The 23,140-nt window shown below is 45.3% G+C and overlaps 1 protein-coding gene across 1 annotated transcript; it reads left to right on the forward strand.

The window, feature by feature from the left end:
• Positions 1-1,473: 1,473 nt before the first annotated feature.
• stx1b (syntaxin 1B) lies at positions 1,474-22,063 on the forward strand. Its single transcript, XM_077530186.1, has 10 exons — positions 1,474-1,898; positions 10,809-10,883; positions 11,447-11,546; positions 12,354-12,428; positions 12,503-12,576; positions 12,876-12,984; positions 13,080-13,153; positions 13,776-13,913; positions 13,995-14,105; positions 17,176-22,063. The coding sequence occupies exons 1-10, from the start codon at positions 1,869-1,871 to the stop codon at positions 17,254-17,256; spliced, it is 867 nt and encodes a 288-aa protein (XP_077386312.1). The 5' UTR covers positions 1,474-1,868; the 3' UTR covers positions 17,257-22,063.
• Positions 22,064-23,140: the final 1,077 nt, after the last annotated feature.

A 23,140-nucleotide genomic window follows, 5' to 3' on the forward strand; every position in this document is an offset into this window, starting at 1 on the left:
GTTGGAAATTGATATTCATTTAGAAATGTTTTGCAAGTCTCATGGATTTATTTTTCTATAATGTGACAACTATATTTATATACATATGTTGTTTGTGTTTGTCTGCTTAATTTTGTCATTTAAATCTTATTCATTGACATGATACTTTTTCATTTTATTGTGAATTATTACTTATGATGTGTTCTATAGAAACTGAAATGAGTTTAATTTATAAATATCTGTCAATTAAAAAGCTTTATTGACAAGATCATTGTTGGAAGCTTGACAGCATTTTGTCCCCCCCCCCACCCCACCCACCCATTACTTTTTATTTAAATGACAACAGTATATCATCACATACATAACGATATGGCATGCATATCAGATAAGGTTGTATGTATTTAGCACAGCTAAATCCCCCAAAATTATACTAATAAGCAGACATACAGAAGCGTGCTGCCACTGCCACAACAGTCAAACAAAAAAAAAAATCAGTCTCATGTTGGGTTTAACATGATGAAGTTTATTTTAATGTGATAACTTTCTAATTTTAGTATATGCAGAGCCGAAGCAATGCATAATGTGATAACTACCATATTAAAACACAAGTTTGACATTTGGCGAAGCACAACGAAACAATTCCTTCCAGACTTCAGGTGACTTCGTCTGGACTGCATGGAGCCTGTTCTAGGTATGCATATTATTTTCAAATCTTCTGAAACACTTAATACCTTAATTATTTATTTTTACAGTATTGGAGCTACGCAGCTCCTAACTGATTTAAAACACACCAAAAGTGACCTGAACCGGAATGAAGTGCTTCGTTTGCTCTGCTGAATGTGGTCGTCGTTCACGTTCAACCATAAAAGTTATCAAAATATAATGTGAAATGTATCAAGTTATGTGATTTTTTTTTCTGGTGTGAAAGCAACATTCTTCCATAGACGTGAATAAATAACTTGATATTTGATTTTTATTGTATTTTTTAAATGTGTTACAATTCTGTACTCTCACTTAATTAAACAACAAACAATTATGGTGTTTTTTTGTTGTTGTTGTTGTTTTTTGGTGGGGGAGTCTGGAAGTGTATTTTTTTGGTGTGAAAGCAACATTCTTCCATAGACGTGAATAAATAAACAACTTGATATTTGATTTTTATTGTATTTTTAAATGTCTTACAATTATGTACTCTCACTTAATTAAACAACGAACAATTATGGTGTTTTTGTTTTTGATTTATTTATTTTTTTGGTGGCGGAGTCTGGAAGTGTAATTAAATAGCTTTGATATCAGTATTTTGCATCTGAGTGCACTGGAACGAATTTTCCATTCGTAAGTCAAGGCAGCAGAGTCTCGGCGTGTGCGGACACACCTGAAAAGTTCCCCTTGCCGCCGCGCGGGGGCGGCGTTGCTGTTGGGCCAGGGGGGAGTTTAGGCGCGTGCGCAGTGGGCGCCTCCCCTCCGCATCCCTCGCCCCTCCTCCTCTTTTTCTGCAGCATCAGTACCACTTTCTCTTCTTCATCTCGCTCTCTCTCTCCTCCTCCTCTCCTCGCCGCCCCTCCCCCACTCGCTCGTCCCGCTGCTGCGTTGCGGGCCACACTGTGACCGCACCGAGGAGGAAGAGGAGGACGAGGAGGAAGAGGACCGCCGGGGGGGCAGCTGCGTTCCAAACCACACGAGGGGGGCCGCCAAAAAAGACCAAGCGGAAGAATAAGACGTTTCCCTCTTCCTCTTGCCATCCTCTTCATCCGCGCTTCATTGGTAAGGGGAAATTTTGCGGCGGGAAAACGACGACAGAGACCACCCCCCTTCCTCCCGGACGAGCCGTATAATACTGTTCATCTCCGAGAAGTCCCCGGACCAGCCACGTACGTGGTCGTCGAGCAGCCATGAAGGATCGTACGGCGGAACTGCGGAGCGTAAGCTGACATTTTCTCCATCTTCCTCTTATTCCTCCTCGTGCGGCCTTCGTGCGTGCGCGCGCGCGCGCGCCTACATGCAAAAGGATAAAGACGTGCCGCCGTCACGTGATTGATAGTCCCCCGCGTGTGCGTGAGCGAGGCGCGTCCGCGGCGTTGGTCGGAACGTGACATTTTGCCGTTTTTCGCGGGCTTCGACGCAGAGGCCTCGGGCGCGCGCACGAGGCCAAAGAGATGGGCTCCTCGTGCGCGCGCGCGATGACCTGCTGGAGGAGAAGAAAATGCAGACATTTTTTTTTTTTAACCAGCGCCCCTCCGATACCCCCCACCCTCCCAGACCTCCAAGCCACGTCAGTGGGTCATGGTGGCCTTGGGGGAGGTCTCATTATTCCAGCCTCACCCATTTTAGGAGCCGCCACGCGCACGCAAGCTTCCTTCTTTCCACCATTGAACAGCTGATGCTTCCTGCGGGCGGGGGGAGGGGGGTACACTCTGCAGCACCTATAAACTATCCATCATCCATCCAGTCATCCAGCCTTCTATCTATCTATCTATCTATCTATATCTATCTATCTATCTATCTATCTATCTATCTATCTATCTATCTATCTATCTATCTATCTATCTATCTATCTATCTATCTATCTATCTATCTATCTATCTATCTATCTATCTATCTATCTAACTATATTGCACAGGTGTCAAAATGGAGGCCCAGGACTGGCATGGGGCCCACCGCATCATTTTATGTGGTCTGCTAAAGCAAATCAATCACGTTTGTCGACTTCATATTTCTTGTGAAATTCTGGACCAAAAATGCAAATCAAGCCACTGAAGAAGGGTCACAGTTTGCAAAACAGCTGAGATGTTCAATATCATATTACAACATGATCAATTGATCACATTGCAATGTGATCAATTTGAATTTAGAACAAACTTGAGCATGTTTAAAAACGACCTGAAAGATCTGCGCTTCACTTAAAGAGTGCCAAAAAATGGATTTGGCCCACTCTAGTTCTCGTTTTTTTTTTTTTTTTTTTTTAAGGGCTCCTGCTGAAAATAACAGCAACATTTCGTCACATTTATAGCTTCAAAAAATGTATAAAAAATAGTGTGAATTTTTTTTTGTGTGTTATGCTTTGCACATTAACATCCTAAGAGTAAATACAGATATTAAATGTTACACCTAAATTTTAAACTAAAACATTATCCAGTATAGCGTCGCAGTCCTGTGAAAAACACTTATGTCTATTTTGTAAACGTTTTTGGGATGCCTGCATTCAGTTTCATGCCATAAATTTTAAAAATAAATAAATAAAAAAGACAAAAATGGATCTGTGTTTTTCACAGGACAGCGCCGATATGTAAATGTAAACTACATGTAAATAGGTCATTTTCACATCATTTGATCAATAATGTTAAATATATACTGCACAGAATTTGCTCCCAAAAATTACTCCATTAGACCAATGAGGTGTACTTGAATTATTGGCATTTGTGACTATTTAAACGGTGAAAACTGTTTCAAAGAAATACAGTTCTCAAGTGATATTGTTCCACAATTTCAAAGCCAAATGAAGTCTGATGATTTGCAAGATGTTTTCTGAAGATGCTAAATTGGACATTTCTCCTGAAAATTAAGACAAACGCATCTTAGAAGTAATTTTTTGTGTGTGTGTTGTTTTCCCCCCCAAATGGTCCGTTTTTGTCCCTCAAGTTGTCTTTAGCATTAAGGCAGCCTGATGATGTTGTTGCAACACACCAGAGGGCTGTGTGAGCCAAAGTGCCAGGATGTGGCCGCCATTTTTATAGACGCTTGAATTATTTCTGAATCTGAGCTATGTCTGAATTTGTCCGATTTTTGTATTTTCCGTCGTTACAAATATGTAATGGGCCGAGTGAGGAGCTGGGATTATTTATACACTTTTCACGGGCAACAAATGGAAATTTTAAATGTATTTCTTTTGGTATTGCTGTATGTCTGGCCAGAAGAACTAAAGTCAAACAGTTTTTTTTAAAATTTGAGTTTATTAAACAACACTTATAGTGACCATTTTATTTAACTTGCACTCAACAAAAACTCCAGGTTAAAAAATAATAATACTAAAAATAATAATAAAAAAAACTAACAAACCTGCTCTAAAAAGTAATTCAAATTAAGTGAATAAAAAAAAAATCAAAACGAAATAAAAACACTTAGTAACAATATTTGCTCTCTGCATAACTTGCAAACACAAAACACCACTGTACTGCTGTGCTCTTTCTTCTTCTGTGGTATTTATTGGTATGGTTAGCCTTACTAGCGCATTTGTGGCACCAACTGGTTATACCGATATCTGCAGCCTTCACGATTACCTGAAACTTTGAAATAAACCTTGTATCAACCTGTTACCTGCTATCAGTACTCACTAATCCCCAGTTTTAAGACAAAACTTTTTCAAGTATTCCTTGTTAACTGTTCTTACGCTTTTGCTGCGTTATAAAGTCACTTTAATTAAAGGAAAAGTGTGCGTGCTTCAAGCTGTTCATTCATCACTCCCAGCTAAAGTTGACTGTAAAACAGACAATTCAACATTGTATGTTTAAACAGCAAAACATCCAAACAAACCACATAACAGCAGTTGAAAAGCTTCATGATAACATAATGTAAAACATCACAGACGTGCTAATGGACATTAGCATAGATGTTATGGTAATTTAGAGTAATGTTCCAAAATTAGTCTTCATTTGACCCAAAAGTCAACTACACAGTCCACTATTAAAATAATAATAATAATAATACTAAAAATAAAAAAATAAAAAAAAAGAGTAGGTTCGATCAATCATTACAGATCTAGACTCAACTATTTATTCCACAATATAAAAATTCGGTGGGCATGTCCCACCGGCGGGAGGCCCCGGGGTCGATCCAGGACACGCTGGAGAGACGATGTCTCTCGGCTGGCTTGGGAACGCCTTGGGATCCCGCCGGAGGAGCTGGTTGAAGTGGCTGGGGAGAGGGAGCTCTGGGTTTCCCTCCTAAAGCTGCTGCCCCCGCGACCCGACCTCGGATAAGCGGTAGAAGATGGATGGATGGATATAAAAATTCCTATATAATGATTAGAGTGTATTTGATTCGTTTTTTTCAGCTTTAGAGGCAACTATATAGTCCACTATATAAAAATCCGTGCATACTGTTAGCGACGAACAGTCGCTATGTTCTCAATCTTCACTCATTCTTTACTCCTTCATCACTACAGTGGGATTAAGAATGGACATTTTAGGAACAATATAGGTTTACTCTACAAAGTCATTTGTACTTAGTCACTTTGTCTTATTTGGAAATCCCTCATTAACCACCGCATCAAAACTTAATAACCACAAAGGGATTTTCGGTGGACATTTTCAGAACTATCCAGGACGGATAGATAAAATTCCCTAAATTGTGTGGCGGGAATAACTATTGCCACAAACGGGCTGACAGAAGATCGCAAACCACTGTAATAACAACACAATAACATTGCTACTGCTACTACTAATAATTAGTGTTGTTCCGATACCGATACTTGTATCGGCAGAGGTGCCGATACTGCATTAAAACAGTGGTATCGGTATCGGTGAGTACTCATAAGTAACATGCCGATACCATTCATTCCAACACTAATATAGGATTTTGGATGCAGCATCTTGTGTCTTGCTCGTGCACGACATTCACTGATATGTGACATGCTGCATGCCGATCTAAGATATCCTATTGGCCCTTGAATGCTCTGAACCAATGGCAGGACAGCTTTTTCATGTTGAGGTAAAAAACCCTCAAGTATCGGTATGGTATCTGTATCGGCCGATACTGAAAAGCTGGGTATCGGTATCGGCGGCCAAAAAACGGTATCGGAACAACACTACTAATAATGCCACTAATAATGCAACAATGTTGATGTTGGTGCCATTTATTACAACTTAACCTCTGACCTTTTGAGGTGAAGCACACGGTGGGAAATGAGAGGTCATCTTGCTTAATGCCTTCGATGTGATCATGTCTGACATCATCACTCATTGAAAAGTTGCCTCGAAATCTTACCACGGCAACAGGTCAGGCCATGTTTGCTTCCTGATAGACTTCAAAGATGACTGACAACAAAATGGAGGAAATCTCTGAAAGGTTTTCCAAAGATTTTTGTGCATGTGAATGTGTGTGTGCATCTAGGGGTGTGTTAGGGTGTGGGTGTGGGGGGGGCTGTGAGCATGTGTGTGCCACGGTCACGGAGTGAAGGGCAGCCATGGATGGCAGCGAGGTCATTTTCACATGAGGCCGGATTCACCACTCACTTCCTGTGTGTTTTGCTGATGTCACATACACACGTCATGCTGTGAAGTCACACTGATTCCGTCTGTGCATAGTTACACACACATACACAGACACACTTAAGCGTTCTTTAAAAAGAGCGCAACCCTGTGGACAGGTTGGTGTCTTGGGGCAACACAACAATGATCAGGGGGTCAGAGGTCAAGGGTTATATGTCAACGCTAATGTTGCATTCCCGCTGTATGTTTTTCAAGATGGCTAGCACGAGTAGCAAACACTTACTGAACTTCATAAAACAAGCGTGACCTCGAATAACCCCACCTGGCCGGCTACACAGACACACGCGCGCAATGTTGTTGTCCTTTTGTGCTCAAGAGTACTAGTCAAATCATGACATTCTGATTAATATTGCGTTGGTGGAATAGCTCTTCAACAAATTCATTCATCAGTCTTCATCAAGACGAAGGAGCGGCAATGTTGTGTAATAGCGCCCTCTGGTGCCGTTTCAACATCCATCCATCCATCCATCCATTCATCCATCCATCCATCCATCCATCCATCCATCCATCCATCCATCCATCCATCCATCCATCCCTCTTCTTTCACTTGTCCAGGTTTGGATAGCGGTGGCAGCGATCTAAGCAGAGGTCCAGACTTCCTTCTCCCCAGCCACTTCATTCAGTGCTTCTGGGGGAATCCCAAAGTGTTTCCAGGCCAACTGGGAGACATAGTCTGTCCAGCATGCCCTGGGTTGTCCACAGTGGGACGTGCCCAGAGCTCCTCACCAGGGAAGGATCCCGGAGGCCTCCTAACAAGATGCCAGAGCCACCTCATCTTGCTCCTTTTGATAGCAGAGGATGAAGCGGCTCTACTCTGATCCCCTTCCAGATGACCGAGCTTCTCACCATGTTTTAGGAGAGGCCGGACATCCTGCCGAGGAAACCCATGTCGGCCGTTTGTATTTTGTTCCTTCATTCACAACACCGAGGTTGTGAACATAGGTGAGGGTAGCAATGTAGACCGATCGTAATTTCTTCACCACAAGAGACCGATGCAGAGTCTGCATCACTGCAGCCGCAGCACCGATCCGCCATCTCACGCTCCATTCTTCCCTCACCAATGACAAGACCCGAAGATACTTAAACTCCTCAACATGGGGCATGATTTTTTCCCTGATCTGGATGGGTTGTGAAAAGGGCTAACCCTAAAAAAAAATGTCATCTGCAAAAAGCAGAGACGTACTACTTAAGGCCACCAAACTGGACAAAACTCTGAAACCGGCTGTACAGGGACCAAACTGACAATATTCTGTACTGTCCTTTATTTCGTATTCCCCGATAGTGCCCCAGAAGATCTCACGGGGGACACGGTTGAACACCTTCTTCACAAAGCATATGCAGACTGGTTGGGTGATCTCCCATGCACCCTCAAGGACCCTGCTAAGGGCACAATGCTGGTCCACTGTTCCACAGCCAGGATGGAATCCACACTGATCCTCCTGAATCTGAGATTCGACTTCATGACTGACGGATCCTCCTCAGCAGTACCTTGAATAGACCTTACCAGGGAGGCTGCGGAGTGTGATACCCCTGTAGTTGGAACACACTCTCCGATGCCCCTTCTTGAAAATAGAGACCACCACCCCGCTGTGTCAATGCATAGGGACTGTCACTGATGTCAACGAGAGGTGTGTGAACCAAGACAGCATCCAGAGCCTTCAGGAACTCTGGGCAGATCTTTCCCTGCCAGAGAGGTGACATTCCGTGTCTCAAGGGCCAGCTTCTTTCTGTAGCCGGCGATCAGACCACCAAGGTCTTTGGCTCCCACCCAACTCGATTTGCACCGACCGCCTTGGCCCCTCCAAGATGTGGAGAGCGCATTGGAAGGGGGCCACATGGGTCCAGGCGCTCACCATCGAGCCCCACCTCCAGGCCTGGATCCAGATTCCACATTCCAGTGAGGGACAACGTTGCCCAAATGTACTTGTTCTCACAGGGAGTCATTTGAGCTGTGATGAGTCTGGTCCCTCAACTAGAACCCGTTTTCCATGGGTTAGCTCCAGGATCAGAGGGACATGATAAGGTGATGACTCACAGAGCGGCAAAAACCCACCCAGCTACCCATTTTCATAACCGCTTATTCCTCACAATAGTCGCGGGGGTCTCAGCTGGCTTTGGGCAGTAGGCGGGGTACACCCTGAACTAGTTGCCAGCCAAATCTCAGGGCTCACAGAGACAAATAACCAGTCACACTCACAACCACACCTAGGGACAATTCAGAGCGCCCAATTAACCTGCCATGCAGGTCTTTGGAATGTGGGAGAAGACCGGAGTACCCGGAGAAGACCCATGCAGGCAAGGGGCAAACACGCAAATTCCACCCAGGAAGGCCGAAGCCCGGAATCAATCTTACGATCTCAGCGAGCGGCAAACAGTAAATAATAAAATAGCTTTTGTTTTTTTTCTTAAAATAAAAATAGGGGTGTCAAGCGAATACATTTTTTTAATCATAATTAATCGCATGACTTCAAAAGTTAACTCACGATTTATGTTAACAAGAGTATGAAAACTTTTTTTACATTTAGGATATAAAATTTGCGGTTAAAGTGGAAAAACATTTTAAACTAATAGAAATATGGCTTGATCTTTTAGTCGATACAGTAATTTTATAATAATTCATAAAATTAAGTTCAAATTAAAAAGATGTACTATACTGTAAAAAACAAGTGTGACATTGATTTGTGTTGATGTCATTTTTCTGCCACTAGATGGCATAATTGCATTTGTAAGACATAGGTGACAGCTCAATGCAGTTTTCTGTTCATATTAAGAGCTAAGATCTAATCTTTAACATGAAGTAACTTGTGAAATTCTGCTCATTTTTAAAATTGTAAAACACAACTTGACACCGGTCTCCACAAATATATGCATTATTATTAAATTTATTACTGCTCAAAATTTTGACGTGGATTCCCCCAGTACAGGCTTTCCAAGTATGGGGCGGACATAAATCCATCCATCCATCCATCCATTTTCTTGACCGCTTATTCCTCACAAGGGTCGCGGGGGCTGCTGGCGCCTGTCTCAGCTGGCTCTGGGCAGTAGGCGGGGGACACCCTGGACTGGTTGCCAACCAATCGCAGGGCACACAGAGACGAACAACCATCCACACTCACACGCACACCTAGGGACAATTCGGAGCGCCCAATTAACCTGCCATGCATGTCTTTGGAATGTGGGAGGAGACCGGAGTACCCGGAGAAGACCCACGCGGGCACGGGGAGAACATGCAAACTCCACCCAGGAAGGTCCGAGCCTGGACTCGAACCGGAGACCTCAGAACTGGGAAGCGGACGTGCTAACCGGACATAAATCGTGTGTTAAAATAAAAATAGTGGCATTAAAGCAATTTTAACTCAAAATTAACGCACTAATTTTGACATCCCTAGAAAAAATGTATTTGAAAAAGACTTAAAATTACTCATATTTTTTGTTTATTTATAATAAATAAATTAACTACTTAATGAGACAGAGGAATACAAAATAATTAACGGCCCAAAAAAAAAAGGCCAAATCATTGCAACAAATATTCAAGTTTAAAGTATAGAGAGCCCACTGCCGTCAGTGACCTGCGAGCCCTACTTCAACCCCCCCAACCCCACCCCCCGACCTCCCAGCTTTGCTAGGGTGTAGGAAGGAAGAAAGTAAAAAAACGTGAAGTGGAGAAGCGTTGTGTTTTGATGAGGAGGAGCAGACATTTTGTAACAGTGCCCCCCATACCCTCCCCGCCCCTCCTGTGAATGCAGCTGACTCCATCCTAGCGTTCTGCCTTCCTTCCCCTCCCCCACATGCAACCATCCTTCCCCTCCCCCACTTTCACTCTCTGACCCCTGCTACATGCCCTCCCTCCCCCACTTGTTTCACATCTACAGTACACACCAGAACACACTTATTTGCACTGACCGTGTGTGCGTGTTTGTGTGTTTCATGCTTGTGTTTAACATGAGGGTGTGCACACAGGAAGTTTACACAGTCACTATGGAAACTGTCACTGTGCGCATCTGCTTACAGATGCTTTTATTGTGAAGGGCATTTTGGACCTCCACGTCATGTCATTGGGTGTGTGTGTGCGTGCGCTTATCAGCTGGGCCAGACTTGCAGGCCATGTTTGTGCCTGGGGGCGTGGCTTACTGGATGTCATTTGGTTTTTCTTCTGTGATTTGTCAAAAATTGTCAAGCTGGGAAGGTGTCACCTCCAGGCCATCCCGACTTCGCCTCCTGCGCCCGATTGCGATGCTGTGTCAAGTCATGTGACTGAGCTGGTCTGTGATTGTGTGACATCTCATGTTTGCAAACAGCGGGTGATGTTTTGTCCAGGTTGCCCATCCATTCATTTTCCACACAAGTGTCGCGGGGGGTGCTGGAGCCTATCCCAGCTGGCTTCGGGCAGTAGGCGGGGTACACCCTGAATCGGTTGCCAGCCAATCCAGGGTTGTACAAGTTGTGTGGTGGTTTTGTAATGTTGTGTGACAACGCGCGTGGTTGTGTGTTCGCTAACACTGTGTGACGTGTGATTTCGTGCAATGGTGTGTGCCGTTGTGTGACATTGTGTGTTTTATACTGCAGGCTAAGGACAGTGATGATGATGAGGAGGTGGTACAGGTGGATCGAGACCACTTCATGGACGAGTTCTTTGAGCAGGTGAAACGCGCATCACAAACACACGCGTGTACACAACACAAACACATCAACATGCACTAACACGTACACATGCACACTTAAAAAAAATAATAATAATAATAATAAAAAACACGGACACATAGAGACACACATGCAGACAACACAAAAACAAGGCACAAACACAAACACACTTGTTTGTCTTTATATCATCATGGGGACTTCTCATTGACATAATGCCTTTACATAACCCAATTCAAACCTAAACTCTAAAAACCAAGTCTTAACCCTCAAAAAGAGGTCTCAACTTGTGGGGACCACCAAAATGTCCCTGCAATTTCAAGTCGGTCCCTACAATGGTAGTTAAACCTGGAAAAACACGCATGTATGGGCCCCACAATGTTGCAAAGACAAAGACACATGAACACACACACATATATAGATACACCCACCCACATGCAAATGCTGCCAATATGCCAGTGAGGCAAAAACACAAACATCCTGTTTGCGGAGATGCCATGTGTCATCCAAGTTGGTGTGTTGTCACAGACGTGTGCGTGTGTGTGTGTGCGTGCGTGCGCATGCAGGTGGAGGAGATACGCGGCTGCATCGAGAAGTTGTCCGAGGACGTGGAGCAAGTGAAGAAGCAGCACAGCGCCATCTTGGCTGCGCCCAATCCTGATGAAAGTAAGCTAATGCTAATCCTCATTAGCATGGCGGTCGTGGCAGTCCGTGGGTTTGAGCTAGTTTGTGTTAATTAGTGTTCGTGTTACTTCCTGGGTGAACAACACGACCTCCAGAATGGCCACTCAAACAAATATCATTAATCGGCAAATGATATATGCATTTTAATATGGTGGTTTTAGAGTTGGCGTTGATGTGCATGTGCGCATGTGATCAATGATGATTGATTGATTTTTTTTTCCTCCCATGATTCCTTGTTTCTCAAACCTTCCTTTGCTTCCTGTCAGCCATGTTTGTGTTTGCATGTTGCATGATGACCTCGCCAGTCGTCTGCGTCCGGTGCATCCAGTCGATTAAGCGCACGTGAGTTTGTCTGGCCAAACTCCGCCCCCTCACTAGCATGACCTTTGAACCCCTTACAACGACCTTTGAGGCAATGCATGATGGGAAAGGTGTGGCTCGGGCGACCTATTATCTTCATACACAAATACACACACCCACACGTTTATCTTTGTATCTTAGTGGGGGCATACCCTAACCTTAACCATAACAACTGATTGCCTAACCCTAACCCTAACCTCAAACAAAATCCAATTCAAACCTAAAACCAAGTCTTGACCCTCAAAAAGAGGTCTGAACTTGTGTCCCACCAAAATGTCCCCACAAGTACAAGTCGGTCCCCACAATGATAGTTAAACCAGAAAAATGGGCCCCATAATATAGCAAAAACACGCACGTTAGCATGTTGCTGTAGCTACATGGGAGTTCCAACAGGAACTGACCCACAGGATGTTGTCATGTGACCTGCAGAGACCAAACAGGAGTTGGAGGATCTGACGGCCGACATCAAGAAGACCGCCAATAAAGTTCGTTCAAAATTAAAAGGTAATTTCTGGCCAGGAAGTGAGGCGGCTCTTTGTGTTTTCACAATAAAAGAACCGGTGCATGTCTCCCTGCAGCGATCGAGCAGAGCATTGAGCAGGAAGAAGGTCTCAACAGATCCTCGGCGGACCTCAGGATCCGCAAGACACAGGTGAGGCACCGTACGCCAGCAGTGAGTGGCCAGGGACGGCAAGGCCTTCTCAGGTTATTGAACTGAACGGGACTGCTGTGGTTGCCTTAGAATACATTTGCCGTGGGAAAACATTAATTATTTACAACCACACATGGGATCATCCTTTTGAACGCAAAAGAACCAAAACGATGTATAACTGGGATATTAAGATGCTAAGTTGACTAAGGCCCACATACCAAATGTAGCAATTGTAGCACATGTACGGCCACCACTGAATTACTGTCAACGTGATGTTATTTTGTGATGTCGTCCCACAGCACTCGACGCTGTCCCGCAAGTTTGTGGAAGTTATGACCGAGTACAACACCACGCAGTCCAAATACAGAGACCGCTGCAAGGACCGCATCCAGAGGCAGCTGGAGATCAGTACGTGGCACACGCCACACACACAAGAACAACATACAACTTATTGTGTGCGTGCTAACCTCTGTCTGCGTGTGTGTGTGTGTGTGTGTGCGTAGCCGGAAGAACCACCACCAACGAGGAGCTGGAAGATATGTTGGAGAGTGGCAAGCTGGCCATCTTCACCGATGATGTAAGCACCGCACCTGAGCTAGCCAACATGGCCGCCGGCCAACATGGCCGCCAGCCAACACGGCCACTGTCTGGCGGGTGCGCTGACACATCAAGTGAATACGGCCTCTGTCACATGATGCTGCCGCACGAGCTTCTCATTTGAAGGGGACACTTGGTGTTGACCTGCCCCCTTCATCTTAGCAGCTCTCAAAGGCCAGGTCAGGTGACCTGTCAATGACTTCTCAGGGACCTGTCAATGACTTGTTATGGCCTGAGGTAAAAGGTCACCGCTAACTTGTCAGTGACTTGTTCCGGACTTGTCATGACTTGTCACATGCCTGTCACTGACTTGCTACAGCCCAGGGTCAAAAGTCACTGCTAACTTTTCAATGACCCATGACTTGTAACCGACCTATCATTGACTTGTCACAGAGCTGTCAAAGACTTGTTCGAGCCTGGCGTCAAAGGCCACTAACTACCTGTTCTGTACTTTTTATAACTTGTTACAGACCTGTCAATGACTTGTCACAAAACTGTCACTGACTTGCCAGGGACCGCCAATGACTTGATGCCAATGACTTGTCGCAGACGTGCCAGTGACTTGTGAATGAGCTGTTCCCGACCTCTCAATGACTTGTCAGATCAAGATGGATTCCCAGATGACCAAACAGGCCCTGAACGAGATCGAGACCCGGCACACCGAGATCATCAAGTTGGAGAACAGCATCCGAGAGCTTCACGACATGTTTGTGGACATGGCCATGCTGGTGGAGAGTCAGGTACACAGTATGCGCTACATGCTAGTAGTGCTCGGCCCCCTGAGGCAATCGGCAGCTCACCCATGCTGTGCTTGTTTTTAGGGCGAGATGATCGACAGAATCGAGTACAACGTGGAGCACTCCGTGGACTACGTGGAGCGAGCAGTGTCCGACACCAAGAAGGCCGTCAAGTACCAGAGCCAAGCCCGCAAGGTAAAGCGCAACTGCAATTAAGACTAGAACCACAATTAAAACCACAATTTAAATCCAAACTGGAACTGGAACAATACCAAGAACCTTGCTCCCAACCCTGAATCGAACCTCAATCACAGCCAAAATATTTCCAACCTCAGCAAGAACAAGAACTAAAACTAGAACTCCAGCTAGAACCCTAGTCATGGAATGCCTCTGGACTAGAGGTTTCAAATCCAGGCCCAGAAAGTAAAAACCCTGCCACAGTTTGCCAGGTACTTCTACTCGGCCGGCATGTGAACGAGCTCCTTTCCTGGGGAGTGCGTTTGATTAGAGTTTGAAGAGCCTGTTGAGTAGAAGCACCTGTGGCGAAAGCCAAACTGTGGCAGGGTTTTTACTTTCTGGACCTGGAATTGACACTTCTGCTCGGGACTAAGGTAACTGGAAAAGGTGCTGTAGAGAGGGAAATCTGAGCTTCTCTACCTCAACAACCTGACCCCTGGATAAATAGAAGCAATTGGATGGATGAATGATTAAGGGTTAGTCAGGGTTAAGGTTTGGGAAAGGTTCAGGTCAGCGATATTATTGGAACTATGATAGTCATGATGATATGAGTTGCTTTCCTATTCGTCACAGAAATTGAGAGATTACATACCATTAGTCCTAATCCAATTCCAATGAAATAAAAACAGAACATGTGGGCTAAATAGTTAGCACGTCCGCCTCCCAGTTCTGAGGACTCGGGTTCGAGTCCAGGCTCCGGCCTTCCTGGGTGGAGTTTGCATGTTCTCCCCATGCCTGCGTGGGTCTTCTCCGGGTACTCCCACATTCCAAAGACATGCATGGCAGGTTAATTGGGCGCTCCGAATTGTCCCTAGGTGTGCTTGTGAGTGTGGATGGTTGTTCGTCTCTGTGTGCCCTGCGATTGGCTGGCGACCAGTCCGGGGTGTCCCCTGCCTACTGCCCAGAGCCAGCTGAGATAGGCTCCAGCACCCTTGTGAGGAATAAGCGGTCAAGAAAATGGATGGATGGATAAGAACAAAATACAATGATTTGCAAATCATTTTCAACCTATATTTAATTAAATACACTACAAAGACTATATTTAATGTTCAAACTTATAAACTTGATTGTTTTGAGCAAATAATCCATCCATCCATCCATTTTCTTGACCGCTTATTCCTCACAAGGGTCGCGGGGGCTGCTGGCGCCTATCTCAGCTGGCTCTGGGCAGTAGGCGGGGTACACCCTGGACTGGTTGCCAACCAATCGCAGGGCACACAGAGACGAACAACCATCCACACTCACACGCACACCTAGGGACAATTCGGAGCGCCCGATTAACCTGCCATGCATGTCTTTGGAATGTGGGAGGAGACCGGAGTACCCGGAGAAGACCCACGCGGGCACGGGGAGAACATGCAAACTCCACCCAGGAAGGTCCGAGCCTGGACTCGAACCGGAGACCTCAGAACTGGGAAGCGGACGTGCTAACCACTCGACTACCGTGCCACCCTGAGCAAATAATCATTAACTTAAATTTTATGGCTGCAACACGTTCCAAAAAAAAAAAAAAAAAAAAAAGGACAGGGTCAGGTTTACCATTGTGTTACATCACCTTTTCTTTTAACAACATTCAATAAACGTTTGGGAACCGAAGACACTAATTTATGAAATTTTGTAGGTGGAATTCTTTCCCATTCTTGCTCCGTTGTCGTATTTTACACTTCATAATGCGCCACACATTTTCAATGGGAGACGGGTCTGGACTGCAGGCAGGCCAGTCTAGTACCCACACTCTTTCACTACGAAGCCACACTGTTGAAACACGTGCACAATGTGGTTTAGTGTTCTGCTGAAATAAGCAGGGGAGTCCATGAAAAAGACATTGCTTGGATGGCAGCATATGTTTCTTCAAAATCTCTATGGACCTTTCAGCATTAATGGTGCCTTCAGGAATGTGTAAGTAACCCATGCCATTGGCACTAACATCCTGATATCATCACAGATGCTGTCTTTTGAACTTTGCATCCATAACAGTCCGGATGGTTCTTTTCCTCTTTGACCCAGAAGACTCGGAATTGACAGGTTCCAGAAACAATTTGAAATGTGGACTCGTCAGACCACATCAGTCCTTTTTGGATGAGCTCGGACCCAGGGTAGCCGGCGGCGTTTCTGGATGTTGTTAATAAATGACTTTTTCTTTGCATAGTACAGTTTTAAGTTGCTGTTGAGGAAGTAGTGCAGAACTGTATATACTTGTGTTTAATTGGTTTTCTGAAGTGGTCCTGAGTCCATGTAGTGATATCCTTTACACATTGATGTCATTTTTTTTTTTTTTTTTTTTTTTTTTTTTGATGTAGTGCCGCCTGAGGGATCGAAGGTCACGGGCATTCAATGTTGGTTTTTGACCTTGCCGCTTACACACAGTGATTTCTCCAGATTCTCTGAACTTTTGATACCTGATGATACTAAACCGTAGATGACGAAATCCCTAAATTGGTTGCAATTGTAAGTTGGGGGACATGATCCTCGAAACCGTTTGAATTTTCTCATACAATTGTTACGAAGAGGTGACTTCGCCCCATCTTTGCGTGCAAATGACTGAAGCACCTTACATACCCAATCATGGCACCCACCTGTTCCACTTAGCATGTTTACCTGTGGCATATTCCAAACAGGTGTTTGATGAGCATTCCTCAACTTTCTCAGTGTTTTTTGCCACCTGTCCCAGCTTTTTTGGAATGTGTTGCATCCATTCTGTTAATGATTAATCTGCTCATCTGTTTGAACATTAAATATCTTGTCAATTAAAGATAGGTTCAACATGATTTGAAAATCATTGTATTCTGTTTTTGTTTAACACAAAATCCCAACTTCATTGGAATTGGGGGTTTGCATGTTTCATTGCATATTTCAGCAGGTCCATAATCCACTGTGGAAAATGGACCCCAGGGTCCACATTCTCTGGGATCCAGTTACTTGGGATTAGGCCTCGTATCAGTACTCGTCTATCCCTAGGGATGACTTTTGCCCCGTGACCTTGATCCAAGTGTAGTTCCGCATATGACGCTTGCGTGTCCTCCCTCAGAAAAAGATCATGATCATCATCTGCTGCGTGATCCTGGGCGTGGTCCTGGCGTCCACCATCGGTGGGACTTTGGGCTTCTGAGTTTCCGGGACACCCGTCGCCGTGACGACGGCCTTCGCCGCCGTGACGACGCCCGTCGCCGTGACGACCGCCTGCGGCAGACGGACGGGAGCCGGAGAAGAAAAAGCCCAAAAACTTGAACCACAAATGCAAGAAGATAACCAATCAGCAAACGGGACACACTTGGGGTGGGCTGAGGTCCCAAATTCCCACCAAAAGCAACACCCTCAAATGCACCACGCTGTCCGTGTAAAGCGCGTAAACCAGCTCGCACGCCGCCCATATTTTACTTTGCTTCTTTCTTCTTTGGAGCGTCGCTTTCATTTTTTTTACGGGACGGTGATGGCGACAGCGACGATGGGCATCGCCTGGCGAGGAACGTCCACAGGTGCCATCCCGCACAATTAGTCCGCCACCCTGCCCCCGTGCCTCCGCCGCCCCTTGGCCCCCGACAAACATGCACAATGGCTGTGTTCTGAATCCCTCCCTATTCGCTATACAGCGCCCTCTACCGTGTTGGCCACTTTGTTGCGCTGTGTATCAAGCATCCCCTAAACGGTGAATCCCCGCATATTGGTCATTTGACATTCCTAGATTTTTCTTCTAAATCTATCCCCTAATATTCACGGAAAAACTCGCACTCAGGCCAAAAAGAGTAACAGTATTGCCTTGACGCCATTTGTTGGCATCTTGATGCTGAAGTGAGTTGAGGAGCTTTATTTTGATAAAAAAATAAAAATAAATAAATAATAGTCCTTTGCTGCCATCTTTCGGCATCTATAGGCATTTGCAATACAGTATGAAGTTATGTTAAATAATAAATGTATAAATTGTGGTGTGAAATTATATTCAATATAAGTATAGCATAATACTTTATTTTTTGTTTATTATTTATTATGGAAGATGATGATCTCGTAATGGTGTCATTACGTAGCTAAAGTATATATAGATCACTGGGAATCATTCCCTACACCCAGATCAATACAAAGGGATTTGTAGTGGACTTTTTAGGAACTACTATCTAGGTCCATAATATCAAAAACCCGATATTATGGAGTACGGAATGAGTGAAGGATTCCCAACACAGCCAAATCGTCCCGGGTCCTTCCTGATTCTGAGACCACACCTCATTGGTCACTCATGTCACTTAACATTCTGCTCACTTTCACTCGATCGATTGAATCAAAATCTGGTGGTGTGTGAAAGGAGTGGGGTGGGGGGCGGGTCATTTGAAGTTGCCAGGTTTCCACGGCAACACACCAAGCAAAGGGTGCGGAGGAGGGAGGGGCCTCAGGTGGGGTGGAGTCAGGGGTGGGGTGGTCAATCTATGCAGTTTAGATTACAAGCGTGACCGGCCCCGCCCCCTGACCACAGCCCTGCCCACTTAAGTCTTGCGGCCATGTTTTGTGGCACTTGGTGCTCCTTTTACATGACTGCCTCCCGTCACTTTCTGTTGACGTCACTTCCTGTTGACATCGTCCGAGCCGTCTTTGTCGCCGCCTTCTGGGCTAGTGCATTTGTGATCGTTGACAAAATTGCCCTGCAAGGCTAGAGCCTTAGCTTTGTCTTAGCTTTAGCTTAGCTTTAGCTACTTGACAAAAGATTCCAGACAGTGGAGAGAACCCCCCCACCCCCGAATGTTTTGCGGCAGAAAACTGATTTCCTTCTTCAGTAGTTAGAAGATAGTCGAGTGAACTAAGAAGAACCTGCATTAGAGAGTTAAGGTCACTTTGCCCCATAGTGCAACTATCCGAAAACATGTTTACATAGTTGGAAATAACATGTTTAACGGCCTTTAGTATATATTTTTTCTTATTCGGTCCAAACAATGGTAATGCATTTGAGTTCAAAACATATGAGCGTTAAACCATTAGCTTTGTTAGCGCATGTCTAATGGTTTTGGTTCTGTGACGCTAAGGCCTGTCTGCCGCCAGTAGCGAGGCTAACAAACAGCGTAACGCGAAAAACGGCACTCGGCGTTCAAGCAATAACGTCAGCTAGCGACTGCTCACTCATTGCGTCAGCATTCATTAGCATTGCTAGCACTGACCGCGGCGGCTCAGACGCTAACAGGAAGTGGGAGCCAGCGGCTTTGTTCAGTTACTGCGTGTTGTGTAGTCTTTAGCGCTGTTAGCTGTGTGACGTGTTGTGGCAAACAAAACAAAACAAAGCGTTTGTAGCGTGTTTTCTTTTCATTCCCGAAACCAAAACCGAATTGCGTGTGCACCAAAGTTTTACCGTGTTATGTTGAAACCAAACCGCGCCTCCTCGTTCACTCGCCTCCTGACGGCCAGTCAAGTTGTTCCTTTTCCACAGCTGTCAGTCAAGTTAGACACGCAGGGACGTCTTGGACGGGTTTGAGTGCGCCGCCATCATCGTCCCTTTGACAAAACGCAAACATGGCGGCATGAAGGAAGGAGAAGACGTGTCTGAGTGTTTGGAATCGATCACTCACTCATTCCTGACTCTTGAATCACTACAAAGTGATTTTCAATGGACATTTTAGGAACTATCTAGGTCCCCTAAATAAAATTGTGTACAGTATATATAGGGATTTGAGAGTCAGGAATGTAAATGACTCCATAGTTGCTGTGTTCAGAACCATTCACTCATTCCAGAAACATTAGCTTAGGAACTATCTAGGTCAGGGGTCTCAAACTCAATTTATGCGCAGGCCGCTCGAGATAGTCTGGTGTGTCTTGGCCGCAGGTTTTGAAAAAGACATGACTGGGACTTGGTGACATACGATATATTTTCTTTCCACTTAGTGCCACTTCACAACTATGTTTCTCAGAAAGCTGTCATAAGCCTGAGCTACAGTAGCCCATAAGTGATTAAACTTGAAAAAAAAAAAAAACACCCTGGGCAACAACACGGCAAAGAAGTTGGGGGACACACTAACATGTCAAGTCGGAGGCCTGAAATTAGGCGCAAATATCCCCTAGTTTGAGAGCCCTGATCAGGGTCCACTCGATAAAAGATCTCCATCTAGTGATCGGGAGTCGGGAATGAGTCAATGATGCATGACGACGCAGCGGCTGTGTTCAGACTCATTCACTCATTCCCTACTCCTGAATCACAGGGATTTTCAGTGGATATTTTAGGAACTATCTAGCTCCACCATATCATAGTCTCAATAGGGAGTCGTCAGGAATAAGTGAAGAATTCTGCCGCAGTGTTGTTCTTTTATTTTTGGAAAGATGACAGCGTGGATCAGGACATCCCTGCCCCCTTTCCCCCCTCCACGAGAACCGCACCCCCACCCCCGACCCTCCATGTTGCCGCTCCTCCAAAGGTGAAAATATCAGAAGTGAAAAATAAATGAAATAATAATGACAATGAAAAAAAAGCATGCAAAGCGTTGTGGAGTTTTGCATGGTGATGTTTTTCGTATCCCGACCTGCCGCCATGTTGCGCACTTTACCGCTCATTGGCTCTGTCTTTGTTAGCACGTTAGCACGTCAGCCGGCTTTTTTTCACATTTCCAGTGGTGCCCGTCCCCTCAAACCTCTGCCCCTCCCACCCCCCGTGCCGGTGGAGCGACAGGAAGCACAACAACGACGACGACGCTCGCTTTTTCCCCCTCTGACGAAAACAAATGAAAAGGTGCGAGTGACCGCTCCGAAGACCGGCCTGACGTTAGCCGTTAGCATGCCGACAATTTAGCGCGGCGACATCCTCCGTGTTTGTAGTCCCGACGATGACGACGACGACGCTCTCTGTCTTCCTGAAAGCATTCCCCAAACCAAAACTCCTCCTGGTCCGGTCGCCGTGATAATGTGATGTTCGCCATCGATCCGACGCTCCGCCCACATCTTTGTGCTCCACCCCCCTCCAAGTCAGTATTCATTTGTATTAGTGGGAGGAGTCACGAGAAGGACTTTGACTTTGTTGTTGTCGTTGTTGTTGATCTGATCGCATTGGAGACGAGAATGTGTAATTATTGTAAATAACCACAAAAAGATGACCTGCATGTTTATCTAGAAAATTCCAGACAAAGTTGACGGCGTGCCGGAGCGTCCGGTCCTCTTTAGCCACCAGGCCGCCACCTTGGCGTCCCGGGGGGGCAGGGGGGAGGTTGTGTCCTCTTTAGCCGTCTTCTTGGCGTCCCAAAGCGCCCGGCGGCTCCTCGGCCGATAGTGCTTCCTCCGTTTTGGCGACTTTGTCTCTTGAATTCTCGGCGCACATTCCGCCAAAGAAGGACGACCGTCCGGCCCGGGGGCCTCGTGGGGTCCCACTCACCCCAGGCCCCTCCCCATCTGGCTCGGGGGTCCCGCCCCCAGGGCCCCACCCCTTCGGCCCCCCGCAGGCAGGCCGACCTGGACAAAGTGCAATATTATTTTGGCGGCGTCAAGGCTCGGGACTAAAGAGGACAGACAGCAGGACTTCCGCTCCGCTCGCTCAACTTTGATGGGAAATGCAACTTGTGTGTTTCTTTTAGTGTGTGTTTGTGTGTGCGTAGTGTAATGTAAAAGCCATCCGTACCGCCCTCCGAAACCACTTAAGACCCCCGCCCCTCGATTGGCAACAGCTCCTCTGACCAGCCCCCTCCCTCCCTCGTGCTGCTGTTGGCTGTTTTGTTTTCGTTGGTGTGACGTGCCAGTATACCCCCCCCCCCCCCCCGAGCCCTCCCAAACAGTCGCTCTCTCGCCCCCGTTCCCCATCCCTCTCCCCGCCTCTCTCCATGGATCTTTAAGATGACAACTCTATGCAGATGCGTCTTTTCTAAATGTGTCCAACATTTTAAGTTCCAACAAAAAAAAAAAAAAAATCAAACCCTGACAGAAATATTGAAACATGAAGAAATAAAGAAGGATTGTTCAGTGTTCATATGCCTATACTTTCTGTTTCAAAGTGTGTGGGGGTGTGCGTGTGCATGTGTGAGTGAATGGAAAGACATCTTTAGTATATGACGGGAATGAAAGGTCAGAGAATGTTTAGATGAAGTGTACAAATGGACAGACCATCATTACATGTGAGTGGATATATACAAAAATGGACAATTTTTACTTTGCACATGTGAATGAACATTTTTTTTTTAAATGGTCTAAGTCAATGGATAAACTTTAGGTTTAATTAATGAATCAAATTAGAAACTGTCACGATCAAATTTTGTACAGTTTATTTCTCCCATATTTAATTTACTGTTCTGAAATTTGTGGCGACACGTATCCTACAAACTTAGAGAAGATAATAACCACTCAAAAGAAGACAGCCAGAATCATGTCTAAGACTGGTAAGTATGAGCACACAACTCTGAAAATACTATATCAGGATATTGTTGAACTTAAATTATCTCTCTTATGCATACAATTTTTCAAAATGAAATGCCAAAGAATATTCAACAATCTTTTCATATTAAGTATTGCAATTATTTTACCGGGCAAGTTCATCAGTTCCAGCAAGTGCATGTGAGAACAACATTAAAAGTGCGCTGCATTTCTATCAAAAGCTACCAAAGTGTGGAATGAACTGCATCAAAACGTCAGAATATTAAATCACAATCACTTTTTAAATCTATAATTAAAGTGACAGAGTGTAGAAACGTGTGCCATCTAGTGGTGAACTAATAGGATGCAATGAACTACATTTTTTTTTGTTTATATATATATCACTCACTCACACAATCTTGCATCATGTTAGCCGCACATGGTCTCCCAGGCGGAGAAGTGAACCCACGCCAACCAGCACCGAAGGCAAGTGACGGTTCCACTCCTCCACCTGGAGCCCGGCAGTGAACTAAGTTCAAAGCGCGTGCATTTTGAAGCATGCGTACTACGGTGCCTCAGAGAGGCTACACATCACAAGACTAATGCTGTATTCAAGGATGGTCGGAATCAGATTGAGCAGAATTGTTTTTTTCCAGTTCCGACCTGAAAGCATTTGAGGCGAAAGTAAACGACCA

The sequence above is a fragment of the Festucalex cinctus genome, chromosome 1, assembly GCF_051991245.1.
Source record: "Festucalex cinctus isolate MCC-2025b chromosome 1, RoL_Fcin_1.0, whole genome shotgun sequence".
NCBI lineage: Eukaryota > Metazoa > Chordata > Actinopteri > Syngnathiformes > Syngnathidae > Festucalex > Festucalex cinctus.